At 30.7% G+C, this 19,035-nt stretch overlaps 2 protein-coding genes and 1 long non-coding RNA gene across 3 annotated transcripts; 1 reads left to right on the top strand and 2 right to left on the bottom strand.

Annotated features, from left to right (window-relative positions):
* The first annotated feature begins 235 nt into the window (after positions 1-235).
* Positions 236-7,111, top strand: LOC134693419 (uncharacterized). Its single transcript, XM_063554233.1, has 5 exons — positions 236-517; positions 2,462-2,539; positions 4,408-4,509; positions 5,539-5,617; positions 6,529-7,111. The coding sequence occupies exons 1-5, from the start codon at positions 241-243 to the stop codon at positions 6,773-6,775; spliced, it is 783 nt and encodes a 260-aa protein (XP_063410303.1). The 5' UTR covers positions 236-240; the 3' UTR covers positions 6,776-7,111.
* A 4,513-nt stretch (positions 7,112-11,624) lies between these two features.
* Positions 11,625-15,319, bottom strand: LOC134692022 (uncharacterized). The gene is made up of 3 exons (XM_063552365.1): positions 15,263-15,319; positions 14,441-14,595; positions 11,625-12,368 (listed from the first exon to the last, which is right to left on the bottom strand). Exons 1-3 carry the CDS (start codon positions 15,298-15,300, stop codon positions 12,139-12,141), a joined length of 423 nt encoding a protein of 140 aa, XP_063408435.1. The 5' UTR covers positions 15,301-15,319; the 3' UTR covers positions 11,625-12,138.
* A 1,349-nt stretch (positions 15,320-16,668) lies between these two features.
* On the bottom strand, positions 16,669-18,154 carry LOC134693714 (uncharacterized). The gene is made up of 3 exons (XR_010102450.1): positions 18,084-18,154; positions 17,175-17,246; positions 16,669-16,745 (listed from the first exon to the last, which is right to left on the bottom strand). It is a non-coding gene; the product is annotated as an uncharacterized LOC134693714 (long non-coding RNA).
* Positions 18,155-19,035: the final 881 nt, after the last annotated feature.

Here is a 19,035-nt window from a genome sequence, read left to right on the forward strand (position 1 = left end):
ACTTGCTTTAAATATCAATACATTGTCCAAATCAAGTAAAAACGATACTCTTGTTATCTACTGTTTTTCTCTCAAAACTTATTGCAATATGTTGTGCTTCGGAAAACGTATTCGATAAAGCCATATATATATTGTAAATAAAATGGAGGATTGTACTTGTCTTTCTTATAATCATTTAACATGCAAAACTATATGCAATTCTTACATATAATTACATTGCTAATTGTAGAAAGTGTATGCATGAATGGCGAAGTTTACTTACAATGTCCACACAGACAGTCTATTCTTATAACGAATATAGTGTACGAAACCAAGTGGAATATTTTTAAATGGAGGTCATTTAATCCGTTAGTTTGTAAAACATGGACCAACACATGGAATGATTGCAAATACTCAATTTCCTACCAACCCTTACAAGACCAGTGTATAGGGGAAGATACATGTACAGTGATGATGAACTACAATCCATGCTCATCAGTACCATTGTTGTATGCTACTATATATTATGAATGTTCAGGTTAGTTTTAATTAATGTTCTTCTCACACATTATGATTGATAGATGTCCTTAAATAATTCAATTACATTCATTTCCTAATATACCGTCGAAATTTAGAATTAATTAAACAAAACGTTTATAACTGTCATTTTCAATGATTGCTTTATTCGTTGTTATTGTCTTTGAACTGTGAGTGACTGCAAGTACTCTAAGTTCGGTACTAAGTGTCTTTTATGTTGTTGAGATAAATAAATACTCTGCTACGTACATTACAAGGTTTGTGTTTTTGTAAGATGCTTTTCTGTTGTCGATCGATATGAGTATTTGAGCCCCTTTTAACTGATTTCTGTAGTTGAACTGATACACCACTGTTCAAGTTGATGCCAAGAAAGTAGTTTAACCACGTAATATCCTGAATGTACCTTTCCCAAGTCAGGATCCTTTAGTGTGATGGTGGTCATATGTATCTTTTTTCATTATTGTTTTGAACATATATCTTGCCGTAATTTTTTTTAGGCACCAGGTCTTTTTTACTTTGAAAGTCATGGTTTTATTTCAGTTTATTTATTTGTTTACCGTGTTTCCTATTAAACTTCATTTTTCTATTTGATTCACTAAATTTTGCATCGATAAATTATGGTCGCCAAATCATACTCAGATAGTTATATCACAGGAAACCACGCCTACTTTTTATAGAGATAATAAATGTTGAAACATACAATTGTAAGTAAGTTACTTTTAATTTGAAATGAAGCGAACAGAAAACTTCTAAGAGTTCAAATAAGGATACACATGATCATGTGGCATACGTTAGTTTAAAATCCTGGTATCTAATCTCTAAATACAAAGGTTTGAATATCTGATATGAATATTAATTAATAGATTCAATAATAAACTTGAGTTAATTTGAAAAATGATGGTCCATGTTCAAAGTTTTTCACTGAGACTGTGTTATGAAAAAAATCATTGGAAGCGCTGTTTTTAAGTTTTGGTATTCTTGTACGTGCAATACACTTGCGTTAAAAAAAATCAATAAGTTTTACATTCAATCATGAAGTAAAAGTAGGAAGACGATTTGGCGTAAACAAACAAGTTTAACCCGGCCACATTGTGTTTGTGGCTGTCTTAAGTCGGGAACCCATAATTCAGTGGTATTCGATTGTTGCTGTGTTACATATTTAATTTTCGTTCATTATTCAGTACAAAAATGAGGCCATTAGATGTTTAGTTTGAATTATCTAACATTTGTCATTTCTTTTTGCAGCTTACTATGCTGTATTGGCTTTGTTTATTGTTGCTTGTCGTACGCATTTGCTGACCTATAGTTGTTAATTTCTTTTTCGTGTCGATATCTTTTTGAGAGTTGTCCTATTGGCAATTATACCACATCCTACAATGTATTTCATAATATAACAACAACAAATATCACATTTTCTTGATTCTTATGATTTTCTTGATAGAGGGTTGCTGCTCACAAGGACGCAATTAAACCAAGACTTCCAAATAGTAGTGTAGTTGGAATCATCCCTTAGTACATTTTACGGACGCCATCACGAGTTGATTGACCGTTATGGAATAACCGTTTACCAAATGATATCGGATATTTTTCTTACGTCGTAACTATCATTCCCTTCCCTTTCATGAACGTATCCTACCGAATAAGACTATATACCAGATTTGTTTAAACATGAGCAACACAACGGGTGTCACATGTGGAGCAGGATCTGCTTACCCCTGCGGAGCCCCTGAGATCATCCCTAGTTTTTGGTGGGGTTCGTGTTGCCTTTTCTTTAGTTTTCTATGTTGTGTCATGTGTACTATTGTTTATCTGTTTGTCTTTTTATTATAAGCAAGGGCGTTGTCAGTTTATTTTCGATTTAGGATTTTGACTGTCCCTCTTTCGTCCCTCATTTATAGTTTGACATTAAAATCAGCGGAAAATGTATATCTTATATAATTTTTAGAATCAAGATATGAAACAATAGTTCCACTGATAAAATACTACTCCAATGGTATACCAACATCTACATCTACACAGAAAGGTATGTTTATCATCAACCTATTCAAGCCATCAAGGTTATGATGTCTACAACACTGATTCAATCCACATAAACCTTGTTTTACGTGTACTTTATCGAAATATATAATGTATCCAAAAATCAATATATCCGTATATTTGAAAGTTGCAATTTACCTGTTCTTACTTAATTCAGATTTAGAATATTATTACAAATACAACAAACTAATAACGACAAAAAGGACGACTCTTCTCTCATTTTTGCTATTATGCAAATTCTTCGGGGTAGTATATTACGGGTCCTTTATAGGGGTAAAATCTTTTAAGTTGTAACAGTACTTGCATATTTGATATTTATAATTGGATTAATTAAGAGTTAAATTGAAGGATCGTGTACAAAAAAGGAAATTAAAAAACAACTTTGAAATCAATGGTATTATTGATTATAAAACAGCGTTGACTGCTGTACCCCTTTTTTAACATTTGAACCTATTATTTTTATTTGTTTTGTTCACACATCGTTGTCAACATCCTGGAGAAGTATACGACTGTCATACATGTGAGATGTTAAGCTAGCGTAAAAACTAGGTTTGAATAACCATTTTCGACATGAAAAGTAATTGTATTTTGGGTGTCCCGTTTTCCCCTTCTTTTTGTGGCTTTCTTGTTATTTATTTTGCATATATATCTTGTAAGCATGAGGTGTGATAATGAAACTTATAAAAAAGAAGATGTGGTATGATTGCCAAATGACATAAACATTAACACCTATAGGTGACCGTACGGCCTTCAATTATGAGAAAAGCCCATACCGCATAGTCAGCTATAGTTTTTTTCTGTTCAAATTTAAATTACGAAAATTAAGAACCTAAGTATTGTCTTTTTTGTCATATGTAACCAAATTATGGTCAAGTTTCACTTACTGATTTTTAAAAAGCCTGGAAATATAGGCGTTTGTAAAATTTGGGATATTCTTGTGCGTATTTGGCCATTTGTTTTATCCTCACAGAATTATGCATAAAAATGTTTCCTCAAGTTAAAAAAGGGGAATCGTGCACAAATTATTTAATACCTAATTTCAGTATGTCAAATGTTTGATTTATTTACAGAACAGTTTTACCTTGGATATGATTACACCTCTCAAAAGCAGGCTGTTAAAACAATTGGCTGTTTTGTTTTGTTATGCTATGTTAAAGTTTCAACATACTTCACGAACTGTTAGTTGACCTTACGACACAAATTATATAAAGTATTACACAATTTATTTATCACATAATGTGTTGTACCCCACGAAACATTTTGTATACGTATAATGATTAATGTACATTAACATAGTTTTAGTGTAAACAATATTTTATTCAGAAACAAATAAATAAATGCGTACATAAATACAATACAATGGACTGGAAAACAAGTGACAAGTCACTTATACAAATTCCTCTCCTTACATAGTTTTGGCCGCTGGATCACAACGATTGTCGAAATAACATATTATTTACCCTATTTTGTCAACATAATAGAGGTAATAATAACTGTTATACAAAACCAGGTGAAATCCAGAATTTTCTTAGGAAAATGTCTACAAAAAGAAAGAAATTACATTTGCTTTTTGCGCGTTTTGTTGTTTGATGAATTTGATTTGGGTAGTTGTTATTGAATTCTCCGTTTTTATTTGTTTTTTTCAATATATCTTTTTTAATGAAAGATATAAATACTTTAAAAACTGACGTATTGTCATTTTAAACGCTTTTTTCTATTTCGTGAATAATGTTTAGTAGTATTGTGTATGGTGTATTTAGAAATAAGGTTATAAAACAAAAAGTCTTAATACATATATCAAAATCTCTTTTATATTTTGCATATTATATTTATACATATATATTTTATATTAAGCTAACAACTCACCAAATCATAAGCACAAGAAAAAAGATGACGATGACGACGACGATGACGACGATGACAAAATCCACAACGAAAGCCAAAACAACAAATCTTGTATGTAAACCTTCCCTTGATACATTTGAGTTCTGATCATGCATTGCACAAATAAAATACACATAATGCCCCGTGTGCATATTTCCTATGTTACTTTCGATGTTTGCGTTGACTGTCAATACGTTAACGCGGTCAACATGGAAATGTCTAATGTAAACACGTTTAGTCAGTTGTAATCGGAGGATTACTACATTTTTTAAAAGATTAATATGTCACCCTCAACGGTGTTTGCTTGACATGTTGTTATTTTACGCGTCTATTTTTCCCTTAATTTCCCTTATTCTTCCACACATATTGTCCGTCGTGTTTCTCGGATTTCGATGGACCAATGTTGATGGAACTTCACTTTAATGAAAAATTTTAAATCTTTTATTAAAAAACCCAACTGGGGGAAACTTTTTTGAAATGTTACCCAGTATGCCTACATGTGTAGAAAATATTAAGATATTCCGAAATTGCCGTCGTTGTCATTGAAACTAGGAGAAAATTTAACACTTATCCTATCAGCATGTTCTTAGAGAGTATCGAAATAAAGTCAATGAAACTGTATGGATATATAAAATGATATATGGCAATGAGATGTCTGCTTTTCGAATTTTGGAATTATCCACTGTACCCATAGAAACCGCAAAAACGTCAAAAATTTCAAATATTTAAAAAAGCTCAAAACTGGAAGAAACTTTACAAAAATAGTTACTGGCATGTATAGATGTACTCTTTGAATTTTGAATTTTCAAAATGTCCACCGTTTCCATGGATACAGCAAAAATGTTCAACGTTTCAAAATGCTCCAAACTTAATGCAACTTTACAAAAATGATTATTTGCACGTAAAGATGCACTCTACGACATTGGATTTTTTCTAAGCCAAGTATTAGGTCAATACTGTTTGTTTTAAAGTTACTCTGTGATTGAATTTTGCGAATGAATTGTGCAAAGATATGTAATTACTATCCTTGAGAAGTTCACAAATGTTATCTTTCAATTCCTTGCATGTCAATTAATTTCGAAATTGTGTTGACTTTTTCAGTGAAAATTTGTCTAGGGACGGCTGTTGGAATCACCTCGCTTATAGCAATTATTGCTTTGCTTTGCATTTTAAAATCCAGGTTAGTCTATTATATCACGTTTTTAACTAGTGACACATAACATGTTGTGTATAACAGAAATTCAACTAAGAAAGAAAACGTGATTTTAAATATTAGTCAAGTAATAAAGTAGACCTTGCTGTAATTGATCTTAAGTTCAAGTTCTCTGGGGAAAATACAATTTATATATCATATTTTGAATTATTGAAATAATTTCTATCAATATCGATGAAGTAAATTTTAATAGGGAAGCAAAAACCAGATTGAATATGAAAAATAGATGAACCAAAAAACGTCATTCACGTTGATATTTTTTTCTGTGTTGTGCTATACACCTGATCTGTTGTTGTATTTGCTATCTACGAACTTTATTAAGTAACTTCAATTATCTGTTAATATTAAACCGAACTACCTTCTCATACATCGTTAATCGTCGGTATTACTACATTATTTAATTTGTTGCATAATGTCAAGTGACTAATTCCGAGAAGTCAATTAACTATTTCTTTGTATCATTTGTAGTTGATAGAATTGCCTTATCAGTAATTATCCATATTACATGTATAACAGTCGGGTTGATACGCTTTTTTTAATTGATATTCATCTAGAACAATAAAACACCAACGATGTGTAGAAGCTATATGTATATTGGCAATAGAACAAATGATGTGTATTTATATTTATATTGTTTAGGCTTTTATGTTAGGTTAATATTGTCATCATTCCGATATTCATTTCTAGGTTTTTAGACATTTCTTGAATTTAACTAAATGATTAATGTACAAGAGGACTTGCAATGCATGTTATGTCAAAAAATTGAAAACAACCCATTATGAAATTCTTGCGTCCGACGCGCTTGTCTTGATTAACCTTCACCAGGAACGCTCAGAGCCAAAAATTTGAAATAAGGTTTATTATATTTTACTGTTTAGGAGAAACAAACATGAACAAAGACCAAACCCTATGGCTCGCAGCAATCATTTGAATCCTGAATATAATAACGGTTTTGAAAACTCAACTGCATACCAGATTTCAGCTACAAATCCAACATACACAGGATACAGCCAAACAAGGATGGACAGAGTCGATACTTCTAGAGATATCAATTATGCTTTGCCTTCATATGAAGAAGCAGTCAGTAACCCGTACGACGAGGTGAATTATAGAACTTCAAAGTAAACAAAACTGTAACACTAATTGTAATGAAGTGTCTAGAAACAACTGTTTTAAGGCTTTGCTTATTTTTCTATATCATGGAATATATAACGAAATTAAGACTTATACTTAATAAAATGGTAGTTTTATATGGATAGTTCTTTCAAATCATATAAACTAAATTAATAAAGCGGATATAGTCACTGCTTCTACGTAAAATAACTACCCAACCATAGCAGCTGACGTCTTTGATGCCGAACATTAATGTTGGTTATTAGTGTTTGTTAAGATGTTGTCTTGCTTTATTTTTTTATTTTTCAATGTACACGTGTTTTTGTATAATTTTATGACTTTCGTGTATGTCAGCGTAAAAAACGGATATGTACTCTGATGTACAGTAGTTGTCGTTTGTTTATGTAATATATACGTGTTTCTCGTTTCTCGTTTTGTTTATATAGATTAGACCGTTGGTTTTCCCGTTTGAATGGTTTTACACTAGTAATTTTGGGGCCCTTTATAGCTTGTTGTTCGGTGTGAGCCAAGGCTCCGTGTTGAAGGCCGTACTTTAACCTATAATGGTTTAATTTTTAAATTGTTATTTGGATGGAGAGTTGTCTCATTGGCACTCACACCACATCTTCCTATATCTATCTAATCATATTTTCGTATAAATTAAGTATTAACTAAAGATAAGATAAACTCCATGAACATATGGGTAACAATTTTGTTAATGAACTAAGGCAAGACAAGATTCAGCTTTTATTTTATTATTGATTGATTATGTTTCCTCCATATTTTGTAAAATTAAGTTTTAATACACAGAGTGTCGTTCTTTAGAACATGAATGTGAATCCTAATGTAGCACCAAGAATATTAAGAGCTGCACGTTTGCTCAAAGTATTAATTACTGTTAAGTGGTGTACTTAATATAGTTTGATTTTAGCCATAAAACATGTGCTAATTACTTCTGAAAGAAGACAAAAAATAAGCAATGTCTAAACATGTATAAATTCTTTTATCAGACATGAATAGAAATGATTTATTCTTTTATATTTTATGAATATTTTTACCTTTAAGCTGCATTCATGTAAAGATATGATTATAGTTAACAGTGTCATATTGAACATGACTACTTCGAGTAAAATAAAACTATATCTACAGATACTTTCGTCCGTAAATCTGTATTCCAATTCTATGAATTAGTAAATTGAGTTTAGGTTCGTAATCCTCAGATTGGTTTCATTACAAGTAAAAGAATTGTAACTTTTTTAAAAGATTAACAGTATAGTACCGACATCTAAACAAGCCAATCATAGTATAAAATTAATATGGTTAATAGATATGTCATGCATGATAGTGAAAAAATGTTACCTTCTCGTTCTTTTTTGTAAGTTAAACTATCATTGTCTAAAAACTAAATATGTTATAAAAAGTGGATAATATTGTGATTACCTTCAAACATGATGCAAATAATTAAAACTTATACATATAATTTAATCTTACTTTATTATTTAATTATCTTCTAGCAAAATTGAGCATCTTGTCATACGTTGGGTTTGACAATCTGCACATTTCTGTTTAATGCAATTCATAGAGCAAGTTACCTTTAAAGCTCTTTTGAATCACAATACAATTTCAAAATGAAACTTCTTGATAAGTTAGGAAAAAAATTGTATGGATAATTTGAGAATTGCATTATATTATCATTACGTTGTTCTGATATCAAAGATAATGTAAAGGACTTTATTTCTTATATAACAGTTTTTGTTGTTGAACTTTTTTGGTTGCTTTTTCGTATATTTCAGTTATATTACTGATAAGTCTTTCACGTATATAATTATACATTATAAACCAGTCTGAGTTGAAAACAAAGTTCAAATAAAGGCAACAGTAGTATACCGCTGTTCAAAACTAATAATTCCATGGACAAAAAACAAAATCGGGGTAACAAACTAAAACCGAGGGAAACGCATTAAATATAAGAGGAGAACAACGACACAACACCGAAACGCAACACACACAGAAACGAACTAAGCATCAGACAAAATCCCACGAGAATAACACATATAACATCTAAACCAATTACATGAATTTGGGATAAACAAACCTATGATGCCGTTGGATATAACTCACAATTTTCATACGTGTGCATGCATAACAAAATTTCTATGTAGAGGGGTTTTAATACAGTACGACATTTTCCAAACGACAAAAGAGAGAAAAAGGTATATTTTATCAAAACGGAAAATAGTAAACTGAAGGGAAAAATGGTGAATTGCAAACACGAGGTGCAAAAAAAATAAATAAAACATACTATTCTTTTAAATGTATAGGTTTCAGAGTTTCTGAAAAAAAGCGCTACGGATGCACGACATGTATAAAGATTTGTGTTAATTTATTATGGCTGCTGATTGATTGTTCTGTGGTTAATGGTATCCCCAGTTCAATATTCAGCACTACAGTCTTCACAAGATAATCATGTTTATATCATCCTTTTTTTAATTTCACCGCATATAAATTTCGCTTTTATTTTGTGGTCCTTTTTAGTCGGCGTTTCTTAATGGTTCTACATCTGTTTTCCTAGCTTAATTTTAAATTATTTTTTTACGGCTCCTTTCGGTCAGAAAGGTTCTAATAATTTCCCTTGCTTTAAGATAATAAGTTTGAGCGTTCATGATGAGAATATTAATTGATCCAGAAAAACGCTTTAATCGAAATAAATTATCATCATGTTTTCCCGCATTTACCAGCACTTAGTCGATGGCATTAGTGATTGACTGTATTACTAACTCAGTGGACAGTGTGTTGGTACTGACATAATTTATAACACCAGTCGAACAGATTGACCATAGGTGGATTATGAAATTATTTACACCCAAGGTTCAAACTCTCTTGGGTAAGGTTATCCGGAGACGATTAAACCATCCCTTTTACACCTGGTCTATTAATGGTAATAAATATCAAAACGCATTGTTGTATATTCACATCCATGGCTTTAACATTTTGGGGTTTGAGCGTTCTACATAGATGAAAATCGGTCACGTCATTGTTTAAGTTTACTCCAAGTGTATGATAAGTGGGAAAACTAAATATTTATTGACATACATTTACGCCCTGTAATTTCAAAATCTAGGGAATGTGCGTTGTTGTATAATTATATTATATTTCGGAGAGTCTAAGTGATATAGATGCACGCTGTTTTAGACCTCGACGGCGGCATTGGCAGTGACGGTGTACACAATGTATAATATTGTGATTAGGTCTAGATTATGGTGACCCACTAGCAGTAGGTCGATGGTATTTGGTATGTAGTTGTATTAGTATTGGTACATCTTATTTCGTGAACTATAAACATTATTTTGTACTTTTGTCATCTATTAGTTTGATATGTATCTTTTGAATTTGCCATTTGATTAGGAATTTCCCGTTTTGAATTTTGCTCAGAGTTCAGTATTTTTGTAATTTCATTTTTTGTAAGCAAATTTGTTGAATTTGCAAGTCTCATTATCAAAGAGATTATATAATCCCACCCCCTGGTACTGATGTGCTGACTTGGAAACTTTTACATAGTCTACAAGGTAGTATTCGTGTTTAGGTTTGTTCAAACAGAACGACTAATGATAAGTCAATGGAATTTGGTATGCAGTGGTATTAGCATTGGCACATCTCATGTTCTTGCCGATGTATAATCATGTTCTTTTCTCATAGTTTATAAACTTTGAATATATGAATAATTAAATGTAACACATTTCAAAGTATTTCTGTTTTTATTTGCATATTTGCATTATGAAAATTACAGAAAGGCGAGACATATATATGTACGAACAGGTTGTATTAGTAATGATTGTGTATGACAGATTCCCAATAGAGATTAATATATGAAACAAAATGGCAATGTCATGAAAAAAAACCACCCCAAAATCAAATATTTTTTCCCCATTATTTCGTTAAATATCCTTTTTTAAATTTTGATACATTTATTATTCTGTTTCGTATTTCATTTATATCAATCTTACAACATGTATGATATTCATTACAAAAATATACTAAAACACATGTATTAAGATAAAATAGTATCTCATATTTTTATTGTTTTGTCTATGATATCTTCTTTAATGAATCTAAATAGTTTATTAATTCAATTTAATATGTTGTATGAAGATAAAAAATTGTCTCCCGATTTTACAGACATCAAATGAAAAAAAATAAAGATATTTTTTTTTCAAAGATCAAAAGTTCAAAATTTTCAAAAAGAAAATTAAAGAGCGCACGTTTCATGCACGAAAGTTAAATGTCTCTTTTTTTAATTTTTCTTCGAACATGATGATTATTTTTGTATTTGAAGATGAATAAAAATTAAAAAAAATCTAAAAAAAAAAAAGAACCAAATCTTCAAAATCAATTGATTTTGTAATGCTTATCAATAGTCTATGTACAATTGAGTTACCAGAGTGACTATTAAATAACAACCACTACAAGATGTTCTTGCTCTAACGTGTATCATAAGTTTAGTGCCTAGTATCTTATATTTTGTAAGTGGACTTGTGAGACCAACCTGATATTTTGTTGTTGTTGTTATTTTGAATTTGTTTATCCACGGGTTGTTGGATTTTAAGTATCCCAAAGGGACATTGAGAGTATTTTCAATCCTATATTTTGAAAAACGTTCTAACTTCATAATATCACACCTTGCCAAATTTCAGGGGTATAAACTCTCACGACCGATGGTTACCAATTTTCTATTGTGTAATGCCCCAATAATTGGATTATAGTTTCTTATTATTTCAAATGAGTGAAACAGCGGGTTTTGCATGTGGTGCAGCATTATGTAACCCTTCCGGGGCTATTGAGATTAATCAAGTTTTTGGTTAGATTTGTGTTGCTAAATCTTTAGATGTTTATGTTGTGGTTTTGTACTATTCGTCGTTTTTCGTTTTTGTCACGGTACTAACAGTTTGTTTCCCACAAATGAGTTTGAGGAATCTTATATTCAGTGGTTGTCGTTTGCTGATTTGGTTCACAAGTGTTACTTCTTTCGCGATTTTTATATAGATAAGACCGTTGGTTTTCCCATTGGAATGGTTTAACACTAGTAATTTGTTGGGCCTGCTGTTCGATATGAGCCAAGGCTACATAGTGAAGACCGTACTTAAACTTATAAGTGTTAACTTTTATAAATTGTGACTTGAATGGACAGACATCTCATTGGCACTCATACCACATCTTCTTATATCTATTGAATATCTATTTGGTATCTTTCGCATGTAATTATTAGTCAAATGTAGCCTTTAATCTATATGGAAATGTATTTATAGTTCGAAAATGTAATCACTAATATATAAAGTTAAAGCATAGCAAAAAAGCTAAAGAAAATTAAAATTAAAGTGTTAACATCGATCGTAAAGATCAACATATCGCGTAACATTCGTTAACCATGCCGATTTATGCCTGATGTTCCACAGATTGCAGACCAGTTGCAGATCTTTGTCGTGTTGAAAAGCATTACATTCCTGATTTATGTCACACATGAATGCGCATCTAATGATACTAATACCATAAGCAGTATCAATAGAATGGCCATCTATAATTGTGACGTTATCATGCCTGCAGAAATCACCTGCAATTAAAAAAAAACAAAGATTTGCTATTGTTTACTGATTTAAATGATTAAGAAGATGTGTGCGAAACAAAATCAAATCGTTGTGGTTATCTTCAATTTGCTCGCGAATTTTGTGTTTGCTGTTTTTTGCATCGTTTATTTTGCAGTCAGGAAATAACAAGAAAGAAAGTATACCAAAGAGAGCAATAAAAAAGAAATAAAATTTCGAAAACACAGTTGTCAATTCTTGTGACACAACTGTTTGATATTTGAAATGCAATCTATGGTTATTCCGGTCATGAAATAGGGAAAGCAATGATAACATACATGTAGTATGCTTATTATACTAGTTATATGATACGCACGACACAAATTTCCGTAATATTTCTTGATCCTCTACACTATAGAGTAAGCGTTTTAAAAATGATTGAATACAAAACTGGATTTTTTAAAATGTCCTGTACCAAGTCAGGACAATGGCCATTGTTATATTATAGTTTGTTTCTGTGAGTGTTGAATTTCAGTACTTCTGTTGTGTCGTTGTTCTGCTCTTATATTTGATGTGTGTCTTTCAGTTTAAACTTGTTACCAGGGATTGTGTTTATATCAATCTATTTATGATTTTTGAACAGCGGAATACTACTGTTGCCTTTTATTTGGAACAAACAGAAGGTAAAAAGGGTACAAAAAAAAAGTGTACCGTGTAGAACTAACTTTTGTTTTAAAAAGTTTAACCCTCAATGAATAAGCGCTCATAACTTATGATAAGTCAAAATAGAGATTTCCAATAACTTAAAAATGACTTTACTCGACATAACCGACTTAACTCAATGTATTTCGTCCTACTGCATTGAAGCATGACAGAGGGGAGCATACACTGCATGCATGTTTTGCTCTTTGAACACGCATTGTTGCTGGATTATGCCTTCAGTAAAAATCAACCACAACTATTTTTTTTACTCTTTAAATATTTTGTCATTTAACACTGAATGATTTTATTAACAAAAAAACTAAGTACATTACCAACTTGTAATCAAACACACCCATCATTTCTTGTAATCTCACATTATGAATTTTAAAAACTACCTAGACGACATTTAGCATACAAATATTAAAATAACGAATTCCGAAGCGAGAAGGTTGCCTTTTTTTGTTTTAAAAAGATTTAACGTTTAAAGTAAATTCCAACACACCCGAATGTAAAAGGTGTACTCGACTTGTAAAACAAAATAATATTTTTCTATAATTTAATTGAAGATAATTTGATGTGGGCAGAAATTCATATCAATGATATATTTTTCAAAAGTACTTTTTCGTTTTTAACTATACCAAATTATGGGGCGAGGTTTTTGTTTAAGATAAACTTGCATCCGAGGATACAGGGGTAGAGGGCGTACTCCCCCTTTTCGATCGATAAATAAGAAATTAAATATCATAAAACATTAAAAATCGAAAAGAAGAATCTATTTGATAACGACACACAAAATCAATACAAATATAAAATAATAAGTTCATTAAAATTTGCAATTATATCTGAAAATCAAAGTCATTGTAAAAACCATGAAAGACAACTCCTATGATAGGTAAAGATACGTATATATACGTGGTCTTATGACAGTGAAGTTTAGGCGGGAATCTCAAGAATCATGTGATATATAAAAATCATGATTTCTTTCGTTTTTCATCATCTTAGAAATATTTGATATTGATTAAATTTATTATGAATGGGTTTCCTAGTTTATGAATACTTAGTTAAAATTGAGTAACGCATTTTACAAAATTAATTGGTTAGCAATTACCGGTCCCGTTACGTGCGTACGTCGAGTTAGGTACGTATGTCATTTTATTGGAAATCTCTAATGGGTCTTAATCTGTCCAACACCAAAACATAGTCTTCTTGTCAAATGGTGACATTTCTGGAACAAAAGTAACAAGTATTTAAACTAACGATACCAATACCAGCCAGCATGAGTGTGAAACACGAGACATAGGTATTCTGCATTAATCAAATCGTAAAAGTAGCGGCGCAGCGTTTTATGTACCATCTAGAAATAAAGTAATTATAAACAAAAAGGGTGACGAAACCTTACCTTTGTTAGTACACAGGTCATAATCTGGCATAGTCTGAAGATCGACTCCTGGGTTGTCCGGACAGATAATACCATCGCCATGATCCAGAACAATATATAAGTCTTTCAAGCTTACAAGCGCACAGTTACAAATGAGCTGATTGTCAGAAAGATCCCTTCAAAGATTTTTTTATGCAAACGCATGTTAATGACATGTGTTGATATTCTTGTAAAGGATTATATACAATATAATAATGTTTTTTTTTTATATTGCGTCGATTATTTAGAAAAAATGTCATCTGTTAAACGATAGCTGAAACTCGTACATGTCTTTGAAGCTGAATTCCATTTTAAATGTATACTATTGCATTGGTTTTGTTCAGTAGAATCGATATACCCAATGTATATATAAATAGAAAGTGAGTAATATTGATATTTATAGGTTTTACAAAAATCTATTTCAAATTTGATCCACTTAAACAACAAAAACTATGTGGTATAGTTTAATTGTAGTTTATTTGCATTTATGAAAATTATCTAGACATATATGTGTTCTGAATCATCATTGTGTAAATTTCTATGACATGACTTTTTTTTCAAGAAATTGATATTTTTCTTTGCGATAAATAAGTTATACTCATCTTTAGTCGGAATAATATAAACACGAAATTGTCAATTCAAAAGATATCTTCCACAATTACCTTAATGAACGAGTTTTAAGCAGGAAAAAACCCATGCACTAGTATGAAATGGAACTAGTCAAATGTGCACTATTATTTCTTGATTATGATATCTGTAATGTAACTTTTCTTTCAGGAATTATTTTTAAATGTATATACTTACAAAATCTTTAAGTTTGTTAGTCCTTTGAACATCTTCATATCTATTGATGTTATTAGGTTGTGTTGCAGGTCCCTTATGACATGAACACAAATAATTGAATTTAATTATAGACAAAGTGCAGTAATGTAATCATATTGTCTTTCTAGTGCTAACAATGAACACTGCTCTTTCTTTGATATCTACATCATAATAGGAAGCTTAATATCAAAATTTATGATAAAAAAGATATATTTTAAATGGTGACGAACCATCTTACAGTGTTTATATATCTCAACTTGTTCGATTAGCTCGTTTATGTAACAACAACTTATTTGGTTTTAACGACAAAACAAAATAATTGCATAAATGAAAAAATATTACAGATTGGTATTCAATATCACAAACTAGTCAAAACGTCAACTCAATTTTATCATCGAAACAAGGACACTACTCGTAAATATAAATCAACATGCAAACTTCTCTAAGATTCAGGTATTTCACATCCAAATATGTAGCCTTTGCTTGTCTTGTTTGTTTTGAATTTTAGCTAGAATGTATGTTTAGTATCACGTTCATTTTCACTGAACTAGTACTAAGTTTAGTTAAGGGATCAGCTGTAGCCAGAAAACGAACGACTATATTCATTTACAAAACAGTGAAAAAAACAATAGATATAATGCAACAAAACAAAGCCCCTGTACTACAGGCTCTGGACTGAAACAGACAGACAGAAACAGCATGTGGCGGAGTAAAACACCAAACCCTCCATTAACTTTTGATAGTGGGGTAACTATACAACACAGGAGCAAAAGATATAAATCAATTTAAAAGGGATTAACTTATCGGATAGATCATGGTAATTTGCTCAGTTATTCCATTCGTTATCAGTTAGGTTATTGTAGGGAAAATATGTCATAGATATAAGAAGATGTGGTATAAGTATAAGTCATAAATTATCAAAGTTAACATTATAGGTCAAAGTACGGTCTTCCAAATGAAGACTTGGCTTACACTTCACAGCAAACTATAAACGACACAACACATTACTGGTGTAAAGCCATTCAAACGTGAAAAACAACGGTCTATTCTATTTTAAAAAAAAAACCAAGAAACACTCATCAACAAACGACAACATCTGAACTTAGGACATGTGCAAAAAATTGCAGCGTATTTAAACGTTATGTGTTGTTTTTAATATGTTAATCAGCGATTGAACTCTCGTGAGAAGTATGAGCAAACTGATATAACGTACAAAGATGAAGTGCTTTTTTCAGTTATGACAATAAATTAGTAAAATATTATCATATTCAGAAATACTCCATATTGTTTTCCTTTTCCTGTTAAGACCTTTCAGTCAAGTTGGACAATTTCTATATAACCAAATAGATCAAAATCTTCCATCAATAAACTGTTAATTCATCAATTTCAAACTTACAACTCTTTCAATTTTTTCAAATCATCGAACAAACTGGATATATCACTCAAGCTATTGAAGGCCATCACTCTGCAAAGAAAAATACATACATTTCATTAAACATTCAATTATAAATCTTGATAAATGAACTTACTATTGCTTATTAAGCCGGATTATTTTTCTGATAACTTATTGTGCCGTCAAAATTATTTTACATCCGTTTCTTATTATTTGTGATTCTCTGAATGAATTTTTAATTTAATGAAAACGCTTAATTAATTTCAAATTAGGCTTTTTAAATTTTTCTATGATATATTGGAGTTGAATCAAAATGCAATATAAAGGATAAGTTGATAGTTTTCGACAGGAACTTTGTCGTACTTAACCCTATCTGAAAATACATACTTCTAACTAACTGTTAAAAAAGTGACAAGTTGTAAGTTTACAGTTTGACGAGTAACTATGTTATAGTATGTCATTATAGAATTTACGATTTTTATATTCTAAAAAGTTACTTACAATTCTTCCAATTCATAAAGTCCTCGAAAAACACCCTTTTCAACCAGGTTGATATTATTTCTTGATAGCTGTCTGACATAAAAATAAACAAAATTGTTGAAAGCATTACCATTGGTGAAAATAAAACCGTAAATATAAACAACAAAAGTTGTATCTACAAATATTATTTTCCATTGGTAATTTTAAGATTCCAGTATTCAAATTGGGATACTAAAATTTGAGTATTGAGAAGGAGGAACCCGTTAATAAAATGTAAATGTCTAAAAACTGTAAAGTCTCATTCGATAATATCGTATTCAGGAATTCGAGATGGTTTGTTATCATACTACCACAATTAGAACACAACCATGGTTCTCAAGCGAACAGACTTTCATTTGTGTTCGACCGACCAACTCATTATATTGTTCATGATATTTTCTAACGATGACTCCACCTTTACCACTTATAAGATACCTCTTGATGAAGCAGAACTCGCCTTCAATTGTGATAAGAAACGAATATCGTATCATACTCCAAATGCATGAGAATGTTACTGATTCTCAATCCCTATGAATTCATTTTGATATTTGAACTTCAAATAGCGCAGAATCTTAGGTTACCTATATGTTCATCATTGTACCTTGTTATAAGGTCGAATCATGTCATATTGGCGGTCACATTCTATTTTAAGATAATTAACCAATACAACCATATAATTAAGAATCCAAAAGAGGTTAAAGAATCTAAAGGGGTTTAAAGATGAGCTTTCCATGTCTATGTAATGTTTTTTTTTTTTTTATCAATATGTTAATATCAAACAATAAAAGGCGTTAAGTATTGAATAGTTTTCCGTATTTCTTGTTAATATATTTTGTTTAGTTCTCAGATATTTTAAGAACATTTTGAATGAAAATAAGTGAAGCAACATACATGTGCTGAAGATGCAACATTCCTTCAAAAGTTCCATTTCTCAAAACATGAAGTAGATTCGATTGCAGTTTCCTAAAATGAAATATTCAATATTTGTTTTGAAACGTGCTCCAGATTTGTTTCTTTTTTCAGTATGAAAAATTATAAAAATAAAATGATAGGTTTAAATACACTTCATTAAAAAGAAACGACATTGCATTTGCTACTTATATGAACCGCTAGTAGTTTCTATTCATGCATCACTAGGTTAACATTGAGTTTAAACGTTTTGCTGTTCATATGAACTTATTACAATGAAGTAAAAATGAAAATGTATAAAGCCTATTTGTTATATAAGAAAGTAGAAGTTTTCTTCTCGTAAAATCACACTTTACTGAAACTAACTCACATTTTTGTCAGACTAGACAGATGGTTGAATACTTCCTCACCAATATCTGGTATGGCATTGCTTAGTAATATGCTAAAAGTAATAAAGTGCTTTATTTCTATTTATCATATATTTAGTACAAAATACAGCTATTTTGTATATCTAATAAAGGGTTTTTTTTCCAGTCTGTATCACCTTCCCTATATCACATACCCCGTATTGCATAGCTAAACCCGTATCGCATACCCCGTATCGCATACTTTTTTTTTTTTTTTTTTTACATGAAGTCAGTTTTTTTTTGTTTTTTTGGCTTAAGAAAAAATTTCCTCAAAATAGGTCATTTTTTGGAATGACGTCATTGTTTGGTATGTAACGTCACGAACGTCAAGTTTTCATATTGTATGTGACGTCACGATCATCAAGTGTTGACAACATATTTTTTGGCACACTAAATGCATCTATAAAAAATACAAAAACTCAAATAAATACAGTCAATAATAAACAAAATATCTTTAAAACAACAACCCAGGTGCTTTGTGTAAATAATTGCGCAGTTATTTTAAGGCTTTGAAACAAGACAAACGC

The sequence above is a fragment of the Mytilus trossulus genome, chromosome 12 (assembly GCF_036588685.1).
Source record: "Mytilus trossulus isolate FHL-02 chromosome 12, PNRI_Mtr1.1.1.hap1, whole genome shotgun sequence".
Classification (NCBI taxonomy): domain Eukaryota; kingdom Metazoa; phylum Mollusca; class Bivalvia; order Mytilida; family Mytilidae; genus Mytilus; species Mytilus trossulus.